This window comes from Typha angustifolia, chromosome 1 (assembly GCF_048772165.1).
Source record: "Typha angustifolia cultivar Huaian chromosome 1, ASM4877216v1, whole genome shotgun sequence".
Classification (NCBI taxonomy): domain Eukaryota; kingdom Viridiplantae; phylum Streptophyta; class Magnoliopsida; order Poales; family Typhaceae; genus Typha; species Typha angustifolia.
The window spans coordinates 7,159,147-7,171,675 of record NC_133239.1 but is presented as its reverse complement, the minus strand read 5'-3'; the positions used below and the strand labels follow the sequence as shown (position 1 = coordinate 7,171,675).

General features: G+C 39.8%; 1 protein-coding gene across 1 annotated transcript; it reads left to right on the top strand.

Moving 5' to 3' along the window:
• Positions 1-2,078: 2,078 nt before the first annotated feature.
• Positions 2,079-3,473, top strand: LOC140764586 (uncharacterized). Its single transcript, XM_073103230.1, has 2 exons — positions 2,079-2,496; positions 2,817-3,473. Exons 1-2 carry the CDS (start codon positions 2,115-2,117, stop codon positions 3,284-3,286), a joined length of 852 nt encoding a protein of 283 aa, XP_072959331.1. The 5' UTR covers positions 2,079-2,114; the 3' UTR covers positions 3,287-3,473.
• Positions 3,474-12,529: the final 9,056 nt, after the last annotated feature.

Here is a 12,529-nt window from a genome sequence, read left to right as displayed (position 1 = left end):
ACATCGTCTGATATGAGAACGCTCGTTGCAACACTTCCTTAGGCTGAAAAATAAAATCTTCAAGCACTTTCTTTGTCTACAAGAGTTTACCTTGTTGTTGGCATCTGTTGAACAAGAAAATCGCTCTTGAGGCATTCCAGAGTCTAATTTCCTATTCACAGAAGTGCACGATTATTTGTCCCGAGCTTTGTTGAGCTATGAACCGGTTTTTTATTACAAACTTGCCCTATTATTAGGTTTGGCAATAATCCAGATGTCATTCATGGGCCATACATGACTCTAACCAACTTTCCAGATTCGTCGTACCAGGACATCGACTATTATGGGCAGAGGCTAAGTGGCCAACTAAATTATTCACTAGGCCACTCCACGAGATCCAACAGAAAAATCTTGGGCTAGGCTAGAATTTAAATTTAGGGTTAATTACGCTAACACCGCCTGAACTATACCTAGTTTTTACAGAGACCCCTAAACATTTTTAAGTTACAATGTCAACCATAAATTTTAAAGAAATTTAAATATTATTCTTTTGTTAGTGCGCCATGAGAAAAATTGGACGAGTTAGCTTACGTGGCACTTATATTTCTTAGAAATGACCTAGATGCCCTCATAAGCTCTTTAATTAAATTAAGTTAAAAGAATGTATATTATTATAATTAAATTTAACTTATTATCAAAATTTACAGTCTTCCTCCTCCTCCATCATCCTTCTCCCTTCACCATCGTCGACAGCCCTTTCACCATCACCGACAGCCCCTTCACCATTGCTGGTCACTAACATTGCCTCACAGTCATTGGCTTGCGACAACTAGGAACCAGCTGGCCAACCTCTCTGTCGTAGGCTTGCCCTCCTCCCCCTTCCCCTATCTCACCATCAGCATCATTGGCTAGGGGCAATGCCGGCAGATCCGACCGCAGAGCTTCCCGCTTGCGGTGATGGCTAGGAGTCGAACAAGCATGGCAATGGCAGTGAGCGAGGCCGTGCTCTTTGGCCTCACCTTCTTGATCGGTCGCTTGCACATGTGAGCCGGTGGAAGCTGAGCAGCCCCCGCAATGGCACCGAGTGAGGCTGTGGGACGAGGAGGCCGCGGCAAGCTTGCTGCTATGCCATATGGGAATGGGGCTGCTGCGAGTTCCGCCTTCGCGCCACGTGGAAAGAGGAGGCCGTGGCGAGCTCGCTACTACGCCACTTAGGAGGGGAGGCTGCGGTGGAGTTGTGTGGGACGAGAAGTCGGTGGATGGAGAAGAGAGAAGAGTAAGGAGAGAGAAAGCATGGGAGGGGAGTCAGCTGGAGAGAGAAAGAGAACAGAGTAAGGAGAGAGAAGATATAAGATATTTAATATTTTAATTTATTTTTTTAAATTAATAATATTGTGATATATTAATTAGAGGTATAAGGGTATAGTTAGTGATTATGTGTTTTTCATCACTAACTTTATCTATTTTACTTTACCCCAAAGTTTAAGGGTGATATTATAATCTAAAAGAGTTTAGGGAGGTCTCCGTAAAAATTGAGTATAGTTTAAGGGTGTCATCGTAATTAACCCTTAAATTATCCCTAGCCATCCTACGAGGTTCATTGCATCTGGACATCTACTGCTAAGTTCTTAATGGGCTGGGCATTCTTAGCTCTTAAATTCTCCAACTCCAGATTCATTGTATCGGGACATAACTAAGAAGTTCATCTTGGGCTTGGGCCTATCATAAGGCATCCTGAGCCGACACCGCTACACGTCACTCTAATTTTCGAGATCCAGATTCATTGTATGTACACCCTCATTAAACCCCTCACCTGGACGCAATCAGAGATCATTCAACTATGTATTAACAAGTTTTCTATGTGTAATGGCACGTGAAACCCGCGAGCCCGCACGTGTCAATCACGAATTGGACGGCGCCTGTTGCTCGTACCCACGCCTCATCAACGTGACACTCTTTCAACGGCTCTGATCGTATCTTCTGATCCGGTACACAATTCTCGTCCATCTCCTACGTCCCAAATATCTATATCTATATCTATATCTATATATATACCAAGAGACTTCTCTGTTAAACGAAATCGAAGAAAGAAAGTAATTTTTGGGATTCTAAATTTGCCCTCGGGAATAGGAGAAATGACGGCGAAGTATAAAAGGGCGACAGTAGCGTTCGACGAGAAGGCGAGGGCACGGCTGTGTAAAAGAATGGAGAGCGAGCCATCGATGGACGACGCGGCCGAGTTGGCCGACCTGGTGGACGCGTTCTACGAACCGGCGGGGAAGGAAGGGGTTGGAGACGAGAGAGAGGCCGAGCCGGATGGACGGAGACGGAATTGTGGAAAGAAAGGGGGGGACCCGAAGGAGAGTTTGGAGGCTTCGTTGGCCGAGTTGGTGGACGACCACGTGGCTTATCGGATCCGGGTCGAGGTGGAGAAGGCTGTTAGGGATGTCTGGTCTAATTCGGATGGGGTTAAGAGACGGGTCGTGGATCGGCTCCGTGATAATGGATTTGATGCGGGTAAGAATTTAATCTGTTGCGCTATTTTAAGTATCAATATGAAGTGATATACTCGGAGATATTTGCAATGTTGATTTCTTATAGTGATAATTTTATTTTTCACTTTTTCTTAAAAAATAAGCTTGTTAATTATCTCTTAAATAACAGCCAAGTCAAGTTAAATGCAACACTTTCAGTTAGAGCTTATCATTGATAAGAATTCTAGAGCTTCAAATCAATGTTGGGTTTAAATCAATGGAAGATGTGAAATTAAGTTTAAACTATTGCAACAAATTTCTTTTTTCAAATTTTGGAAAATATCAATTCCATTTCTCCTCCAGGGCTGTGCAAGACAATCTGGGAGAAAACTGACGATGGTCTCCCGTCTGGGTCTCATGACTACATCGACGTGATCACAAGAGACGGATCTCGATACATGGTGGACATCAATCTAGCCGTGGAGTTTGAGATAGCAAGGCCAACCATTAAGTACGTTGCACTCCTACAAAGTCTTCCGGCGGTGTTCGTCGCGAAGCCGGAGCTTCTCAAGGCAATCATAAGAGTAATGTGCTATGCATCGAAGGAGTCCATGAAGAGTGCATGCATGCACGTACCTCCATGGAGAAGGGAAGAGTACGTGCTAGCCAAGTGGTTCAGTGAACATAAAAGGACCACTAATGGGCCGATCGTCATCGGAAATAAGTACTCAGCCGGTGCGCCGTTGAGCCCGAAGTTTTGTAGGGTGGAGATTGGGTGCAAGAAAATCGCTACGAGTAGAGGGAAGTGGGTAACGGCGTTCAGAGACATGTGATTCGAGAACAACCTTTTTTTTATATAGGGCTCTGATGGAGTGCTATATATTGCTATCTGTTGGATCACTTGAGAACTGATGGTTATGAGAATGTAACGACTAGGGAAGGTCTTCAAATTTGAGGGGCTTGTTATGTATATTGTGAGCTTTATCAAGATTCATTCTAACATGATTTATTCTAAATGTATACCACTAGAAAAGCAGAAATTAATTGACATATGAGATACGTACTGATAGATAGACCAATCTAATATCATCATCAAATTTGGTGCCTCATATATATAATAAAGCCATAACTTGATCCTTGGATTAATGTATCAATGTGAGGTGTTACAGCATACCTGAATGCTGAAAGTGTAGCATCGCTCAAGTGAAAAAAGACCAGAACTTTGGTTGCTGAACAAAAATAATTTTCTTTTGAACATACGAGGCGTCCCTATGGTTAGAGATTCAAATTCATTGTAGAACATTAAGATGGCAATTAAGACGATGGCAACAAATGCACCGGTCTTTGATTCCATAAAGAGAGAGAGATAGCTGACTACATTCTTGTTAGGTTTTTTTAATTGTTGACAATTGTGTAAAAAATATTCTAAGTGTATTTTTACATATATATGAGCTTTATACAAGTCTAGAAAATCTCTGGTTTGAAGAATTGTAAAATTATTGGAGCAAAATTGATAAGATCAAGTCACCAACGAAGTTTGAAAATCTTGGACTTTCGTGAGTACGAATAAGACTTGGATTTAGCTCTATTTTAGAGATCATATATAAGGATTGTGATGCCCTATCTCTAGGGTGGTTGAAAAAGATTATTGAAGAAGACTTCTTGAGGCTACATCGGTTCTTCAACTAACAAGGTTCTTCTCATCTACAAATCTTAATCTTTCGTCTGAAGGGCTATCTAGACGAAAGATCAATCTCGAGGGCTACTAAGGTTGGACTTCAATCACGAGAAGTAGTGAATCGTGGGTTCTAGCGAGCAAGACTGAGAGGAACAAAGTCGTTTGGATCGACGAGTTGTTTTGTGAGTCAGTCTTGTAACTGCTAATATTCTAGTGATTGGTTTTGATCCGAGTTTGGATCCGTGGTTTTTTTCCGTTTTGGGTTTTTCCACGTTAAAATTTTGGTATTCATCTCTAATTTCGTTTTTAATATTTCTTCTAACTTTTACTTAAGCGAACGAACGATATCATTGCCTAAAGGTTAGATACATACGTGTATCTAGGGATTTTTTTAATCCTCATTTTCCCTCATCGAGAGAAATGCCTGTTACAAAATTTGGAAGCTGCCTTAATGAATGAATAGTCTTATCATGATTGGCTGAATTTGTAATCTTGACTATTACATATCAAATCCCAGCATTCTCTCAACCATTCAAGCACCTTTGCTCCCTCCAGAACATCCTAGACCTGCATAGTTTGGTTGGAAATGCCAATCTCGACATCCTTATTGATTGGATAATTCGTACCTACAGATAGGAAACAAATATTCTTGCGACCATGGCTCGGTGTTTCACATTAAACATTTATTTTTTTTGGTTGGTGTTTGTTTGAAACTAGAGTTCTAAAAGGAAGCACATTAACTGATTGGAAATAAGACTTGTTGATAGAGTCCATGGTACCAAAAACTAGGCTCTAATACCAATGATAGGTCTACGGAACGATTCCTTCAAAATCTGGATTTATTGCAGAAAGCAGTCCATACAACCGAGGGAAAATATTCACCAAATATTCTCTCGTAGTCATAAAATTACTAAACCAAGTGGAACCGATCCGTAACTACCTGATCTATGTTTTTCGTATTTATACTCTTCGTAGATTAGAACTGCAACTAGGACGAAAGTACGATTTAGTGCGGATGATAGTGGTGGTGACGGATGGAGTGAAAGCTAGAGATATGGATGATAATGGAGATGAGGGTGGATGAGTGATATTGTTCAAGTGACTATGATGAATCGAGATCCCAAGAAAGAGGGAGGACTCGATAGACGAGGGAGACTAGAAGTTAGGAGAGACATTGCCAACGATAGAGGTGATAGGAAATCAATAATCCAATTGCATTATGAATTTAGCTGTCATCCACACCTTTATAGAGGCTAGCCAATAAGTCAAAATACAATTATTAACCTTAACTCTAGAAGATTCTCGCCGATCGCGTTCGAAGGCACAAAAGGTATTCTCTATATGTGCAAACGCGATGTAGGCATTCGAATGCGCTCGACTGCGTTCGAACGCACATTTTGCGTTCTCTATTTTTACGAACCTGATGTAGGCATTCACAAGGACGTTCGAACGTGACCCCTTCCGCATTAGAATGCGACCCATTGCACGTTCGAATGCGACCAACAAAAATTTTATTATAATAAAAATAAATAACTAATGTAATAAGAAAAGACCATAACTAAATGTATCAGTTCACCACGCTTCCCCCACTTTGTCCTCAAGGAGAAAAGTCAGGGAAATGCTCCAAAATATCAGTCTCCAACTCTCATGTCGTTTTATTGGATAGCTTGCTAAGCCACTCGACTAGAATCGCCATCTCTAATCTGGTACCATGTCGTCGGCGGCGCCTAGCAAGTACATGAATTAGCTCTACGATCTTTGTCTCCTCTAATGGCTCCGGTAGAACTGATCCAACAACCTTATGATTTCCAATCTACTCTCTCAGCAATGAAACATAGAAGACAGGATGCACTATCGACCCCTCTAGTAGCTCTAAATGATATGCAACTGGACTAATATGCTCTAACACCCGAAACGGACCGAAGTAGCGATGTGCCAACTTCTGGTGTCGCATAGGATGCAAGGTCACTTGTCGATACGATTGCATCCTCACAATACCTAATTGCCTATGTCACACTCCTGCTTCCTAAGGCTGCGATCATAAACTTGCTTCATACGATTTTGAGCAAGTTTAAAATGGGCAAGCAACCTCTTCAATGTGGCGTCTCTATCCATCAAAGCTAAGTCCACCTCCGTCCAATCTGTAGATGCCACTGGATCATAAGCGTGTAATGTCGGAGCTGTGTGTCCTTACACCACCTCAAATGGAGTCATACAAATGCTGCTATGGTAGGTGGTGTTGTACGACCACTCCGCCCATAGTAAGAATTCCAACCATTGTCTCGGTATCTCTCCAACAAAGCACCTCAAGTACTGCTCAATGCTTTAATTGATCACCTCGGTTTGGCCGTCTGTCAGTGGACGATAGGCTGAACTGAAGTTTAATTGAGTCGCCTGTAATCTGAAAAACTTAGTCCAAAAGTCGCTCATAAATACACGATCATGATCCGAGACAATCATGTGTAGCATGCCCTGTAACCAAGCAACATCTCTAATAAAAATTTCAACCACTGACTTGGCTGAAAATGGATGTGATAATACTGAAAAGTGCGCATATGTAGCAACCTATCTTAAAAAAAAATTATTAATTGGCATGATGTTGTCGGCCACGCACCCCAACGATCCTAACCGCCTCTTATTTCTCTTCTCTCTCTCTCTTTTGGTCTCTCTCTCACTCTCCTCCTCTCTCTCTACTACCGCCACCCCTCTCTCTCTCTCTCTCTCTCTCTCTCTCTCTTTCTCTCTCTCTCCCTCCCTTTCTTTCTCTTTCTCTCTCGGGTTCGTCGGAACCGAGCCACTGGCGAGAGGTTGGCCACTGGCTGGCTAGCAGCGGCCGGGCCCCTCCCCGCTGGCTCAGCTCCTCCTCCCTTTCCTTCCTTTCTTCTTCTTCTCTTCTTCTTCTTCTTCTTCCTCCTCCTTTCTTCTTTTTTCCTTTCTCCTTTTTCTTCCTTCTTCTCCTCCTACCTCGATTGCTGTCTCCTCACTACAGCAGTGCTGGGCCAAGCCCAGCACTGTGTTAGGGGTTTTATTTTAGCTTCAATTCTTTTCCTTTTTAACTAAGTATTTTATGTAGTTAATGCAATTAGTTTAAATAGAAAATTAATTATATTGATATATATATATATATATTCAGTAACATAATTATTAACTAATTATAATTAGTAGAATTAATAGTTTATTATATTATAGATACCTAATTGTATTATTTACATATAGTATTACTTGCATATAATAGATTAATACTTAGCTTCATTAATTATAGTCATCAGATTTATAAATATACCTTCATTATATATATATATAATTATTTCTAGCACCTTATTGATATATACTATTTTGTATAAAAATAAAATACCAAACTTTGATAATCATTTTTATATGATCGGATAATAATTATTTTACCTATATTTAGCGATTATTAAAGTAAAGAGTAAGAACCGCAAAGATTAACTATAATTAGGTTTTATCTATACTTATATTTTTATAATTATATATATAAGCCTCTTATTATTATTTTATAATTATATAATTATATAATTAGACTACTTTTATATAAAAAGAACAAACCTTTTATTCTTATTCCATAAATAGCATTTTATAATAATATCATATTTATAATACTATAATTATATCTATAATTAAATCTAGATATTTGATAAAATATAAAAATAGGAATTCTAAACCTAATAAATCATCATATTTTATATAAATTAATTCTAATTAGATAAACGACTAACATCATACTAAAATATTTTCGTATCTCGAACCCCTTATTTGAGGACCCATGGACCTTGCTAGTGATGAGTTGTTACTCGGTTGATTGGTGAATATGAGGGATACATGGTTTGCGTCTTCTGATCAAGAGTGAGTAGTCTTATTCCTTAGACACATTTCTCAAATTAGGTTATATTATATATTATGTACATGCATGTTTTGGCCTCCAATATGATTATATAACTTTATTAAGAAATAATTACAGTCGAGCATATTTTTATCATGCATATAATTAGGCTGATCTTGGATATGAGTATGATGATGATAAATAAAGATGATGAGAGATGATTATACTGTTATAATTTTATGTCCAATTGATTTGTAGCATGGGTATACATGTGTTGACTATATGGTTGAGACTATATTGCATCATTTTTCTCTTGATTCCTATTCTACCTAAATTTCTATTATGCATTGACTTGTTATTGATGCAGAACAACGTTTTGATTGTAGAGTTGAGAAGAAAAAGTAGGGAGAAATAATCAAATCCGTGGAATCCACCAATCGAGGTGTCGGAATCCATCGACATTGGAATCCACCAACAAACATTTAATAGGCAAAAGCTCTCAAAATATTCATTAACCCATAAAAGATGATTATAAGCCTTTATATAGGCAAAATAAAGTAAAAGATAAAAGACGAAAATAGCCCTAGAAGGTGACTAGTCACAACCCTCGTTAAGCCAAAGGGCCACGGGTGCAGCCCTTTTGTGCTTACTAGAAAAAATGTGACGAAAAGTGGTGTCCCCACCAACTCTCCCGGGGTGGAAGAAACTCAACCCAATCGAGTGGCTCTGATAGTACTCCAAAATGTTAGGGTCAAGCTGCTGTAACTCCTCGCGAGTGATCCACGTACAATCAGACTCTAGTCGCCCATGCCATCGAACGAGAAAACGGTGAACCCCTCCTTCTATAATAGATGTTATTTGATCATCTAAAATAGCATATATCTTTTCTTGTGATGTGGATGGGAAATGAGAAGTGGTAGGTGGCACAGTAGGGATGTCTGGAAGGGTAGTAGATGTAGCATAGGGTTCGGTGGGGATATGCATAGGTGGATGGTAAGCTGCTAGATCCTCAATATTAAAAATATAACTAATGCCATAATAAGGGAGAAACATCAATGACATAAGCGTTAGCACCAGCACGTTTCAGAACTTGGAAAGGTCCTACACTATGGGCATGCAACTTCCTTCCGAACAGCATTCGAAGGGAATCGTTCGGGTCTGAGACAAATCATAACATGATCTCCAACATCGAACTCCTTGGCATGTTTGTGCAAGTCGGCATATATTTTATACTAGTGATTACTCGCCTCAATTCGCTTAGTGATCTCTTGATGCAAAGAATGAACATGATGTGCAAATGTTTCGTCAGACTTAGAAACTTTAGAATGAGATGACATAGACAACAATCTAGAGGTTTGCGTGCTTTAAAACCATGAACAACTTCAAATGGGCTCATGCCAATAGACCTATTAATGGAGTTATTATATGCAAATTGGTCTATAGGAAGAATGGCATCCCAGCTTTTGTTATGATTACCCACAAGACAGCACAAAAGATTTCCAAAACTACGATTAATATCCTCAATTTGACCATCAGTTTGAGGATGATAGGTAGTAGAAAATTTTAATTTTGTGCCAATCATGTGCCATAAGGTTTTCCAAAAATAGCTCATAAAGCGAACATCCCGGTCGGAAACAATAGTTTTTGGAAGACCATATAACTTGACGATATGGGCAAAGTACAATTTGGCCACTTGTGACGCATCAGAGGTCTTAGCATAAGGAATAAAATGGGACATCTTAGATAAGCGATCCACAATCACTAGGATTGAATCATGTTTTCTAAATGTGCAAGGCAATCCCAAGATAAAATCCATACTAACATCCTACCACGGGTGATTAGGCACAGGTAATGGAGTGTAAAGTCCAGTGTTATGTTTTCTGTGCTTTGCTAACTGACAAGTCCTACATTGACCAACTAATTTTGTGATGTCATGTTTGAGACTTGGCCAGTAGAATTGGAGCTCCACTTCCTCAATGGTCTTATCATGTACAAAATGACCTGAGAGGCCACTGGTATAGATCTCCCAAACAAGGAAGTCACACACGGACGTACAGGGAACACAAAGCTTGTTAGCCTTAAACAAGTAACCGTCTTGGAGGGAATAACTATCCAAAGCTAAGTTCGAATCAGTCAGCAAAGTGAGAACGATTTCGCCAAAGTCCGAACAAGTTGTATAATATTCCTTCATTTTGTCAAACCTAGTGACTTTGATGCTAATGGCAGACAGAAGGTTAACCCTTCGGCTAAGCGCATCAGCCGCCTTATTCTCAACCCTAGCTCTATGTTTGAGTACAAAAGTGTACTCTTGTAAAAACTCGATCTAACGAGCATGTCTCGAATTTAGTTTCTTTTGAGAATTTAGGAATCGAAGAGCTTCGTGGTTGGAATAAAGCACGAATTCATGCGGAAGTAAATAATGGCGCCAATAGCGTAAAGTTTGAATAACCATATAAAATTCCTTATCATAAGTGGAGTACTTTTGCTTAGCCTCATTTAGTTTTTTGCTGAAATAGGCAATAGGATGGCGTTCCTGGCTAAGGACACCACCGATCTCGATGCCCGAGGCATCACATTTCACCTCGAAAGCTTTAGAAAAGTCAGGAAGACGCATTACAGGCACTATTGTCATTTTCTTCTTAATCTCCTCAAAAGCCTTATTTGCTGCCTTACTCCAATGAAAATCTCCTTTCTTTAAGCAAGCAGTGATCAGCGACATGATAGTATTAAACCCTCGAATGAAGCGGCGATAAAAAGTAGCAAGGCCATGGAAGCTACGCACATCATGAATATTTCATGGTTCCGGCCAATCAACAATTGCCTTGATCTTCTCAAGATCAGCGTGGACTCCTTCTGAACTAACCACAAATCCTAAGAAAATGACTTGATTGACAAGAAAAGAACACTTCTTCCTATTGCCATAGAGTTGAGTAGCATGAAGCGCTAGACAGACTTGATGCAAATTATCTAAATGAAGCTCTTTTGATCGATTATAAATCAAAATTTCATCAAAATACACCACAAGAAATTTGCCCATGAATGGGCGAAACACTTGTGTCATAACACGCATGAAAGTGCTTGGGGCATTTGATAAACCAAAAGGCATTACCAACCATTCATACAACCCATCTTTCGTCTTAAAAGCAGTTTTCCATTCATCACCTAGGCGAATTCGGATATGGTGATAACCACTTTTAAGATCGATCTTAGAGAAAATTGAAGCATTAAGACGATATTTGACTGTAAGTCGTGGAATAGGAAAACGATATTTGACTATTATTCTATTAATGGCTCGACTATCGACACACATATGCTAGGACCCATCCTTCTTTGGCGTGAGCAAGGTAGGCATAACACTAGGGTTTATGCTCCGAATGAAACCCTTCATAAGAAGTTCATTTACCTGATGTTGCAGTTCAGCATGTTCTTTGGGGCTTATTCGATAGTGTGGCAAGTTTGGGAGAGACGCTCTAGGGACAAAATCAATTGCATGTTGGATATCGCGTAAAGACGGCAATTGGTTCGGCAAATCATCTAGGAACACATCTTGAAACTCATTTAGTATAGGAGCAGATTCGTCGGATGATGGAGTGAGGGTAGTGCTCCTAACTGCACGAGCCACCAAGGCAAACACAATAGAGCCTTGGTTTGCTTCCTTTTCAAATTTTTTAGAATTTATTATGTGCAAATCTTTTTTACTTGGAGCAATTTTCTTGTTATCTTTATTAATTATTTTAGGGTGCATAGGATTTATCTTAATCTTTTTGCCTTCAAAATTGAAAGAGCACGAGTTGGAACACCCAAAAATAGTTACATCATGATCAAATAACTAAGGGTGGCCTAAAATAATATGCCCTACATTCATCGGCACAATGTCACACCACACATCTTCCTTATAAGAAAGGAATGTGATAGGAATGAGGCATCTCTCATTTATAGCAATGGAAAAATCATTTACCCAAGATACCTTATAAAGATTCGGATGAGGTGTAGACTTTAACGCCAGACGAGATATAATGTTAGAAGAGACAGCGTTAATATAACTCCCACTGTCGATGATGACTTTGCAATCTTTAGTCCCACATTTAATGTAAGTGTGGAATATTGCATTCCTTCGCCAATCATCGATCTCTCGGGGTTGCGTCAAAGTGCAACGAATGACACCAATAGTATGATCTCCATAATCATGATCTCCGTCACTATCTTGGACATCATCAGGGTTAGGTTCATAAATTTGTTCATCGAGCTCATTTTCCCCGATAATGTCATCTTGTTCCCCAAGATAAAGGGCCTTTCGAGGACAGTTTAAGGCTACATAACTAACTTGTCTGTATTTATAATATCAACGGGGGTCATTAACGGGTGTAGTTTCATGGATGTTAGGCAGGTGTGGCAGTTTGGGTAGTTCTAGTAGGTACCGATGGTGGTGGAGCTTTTACGCCAGTCGGTGCGTAATTGGGAGGGGTGCGCCCAATTGGTCGCCTAGGCAATTGTTGCCTATTTACCATCTCGTAGTTCAACAGAAGAGTGTAAGCTTGATCCAAGGTGGTAGCCTCC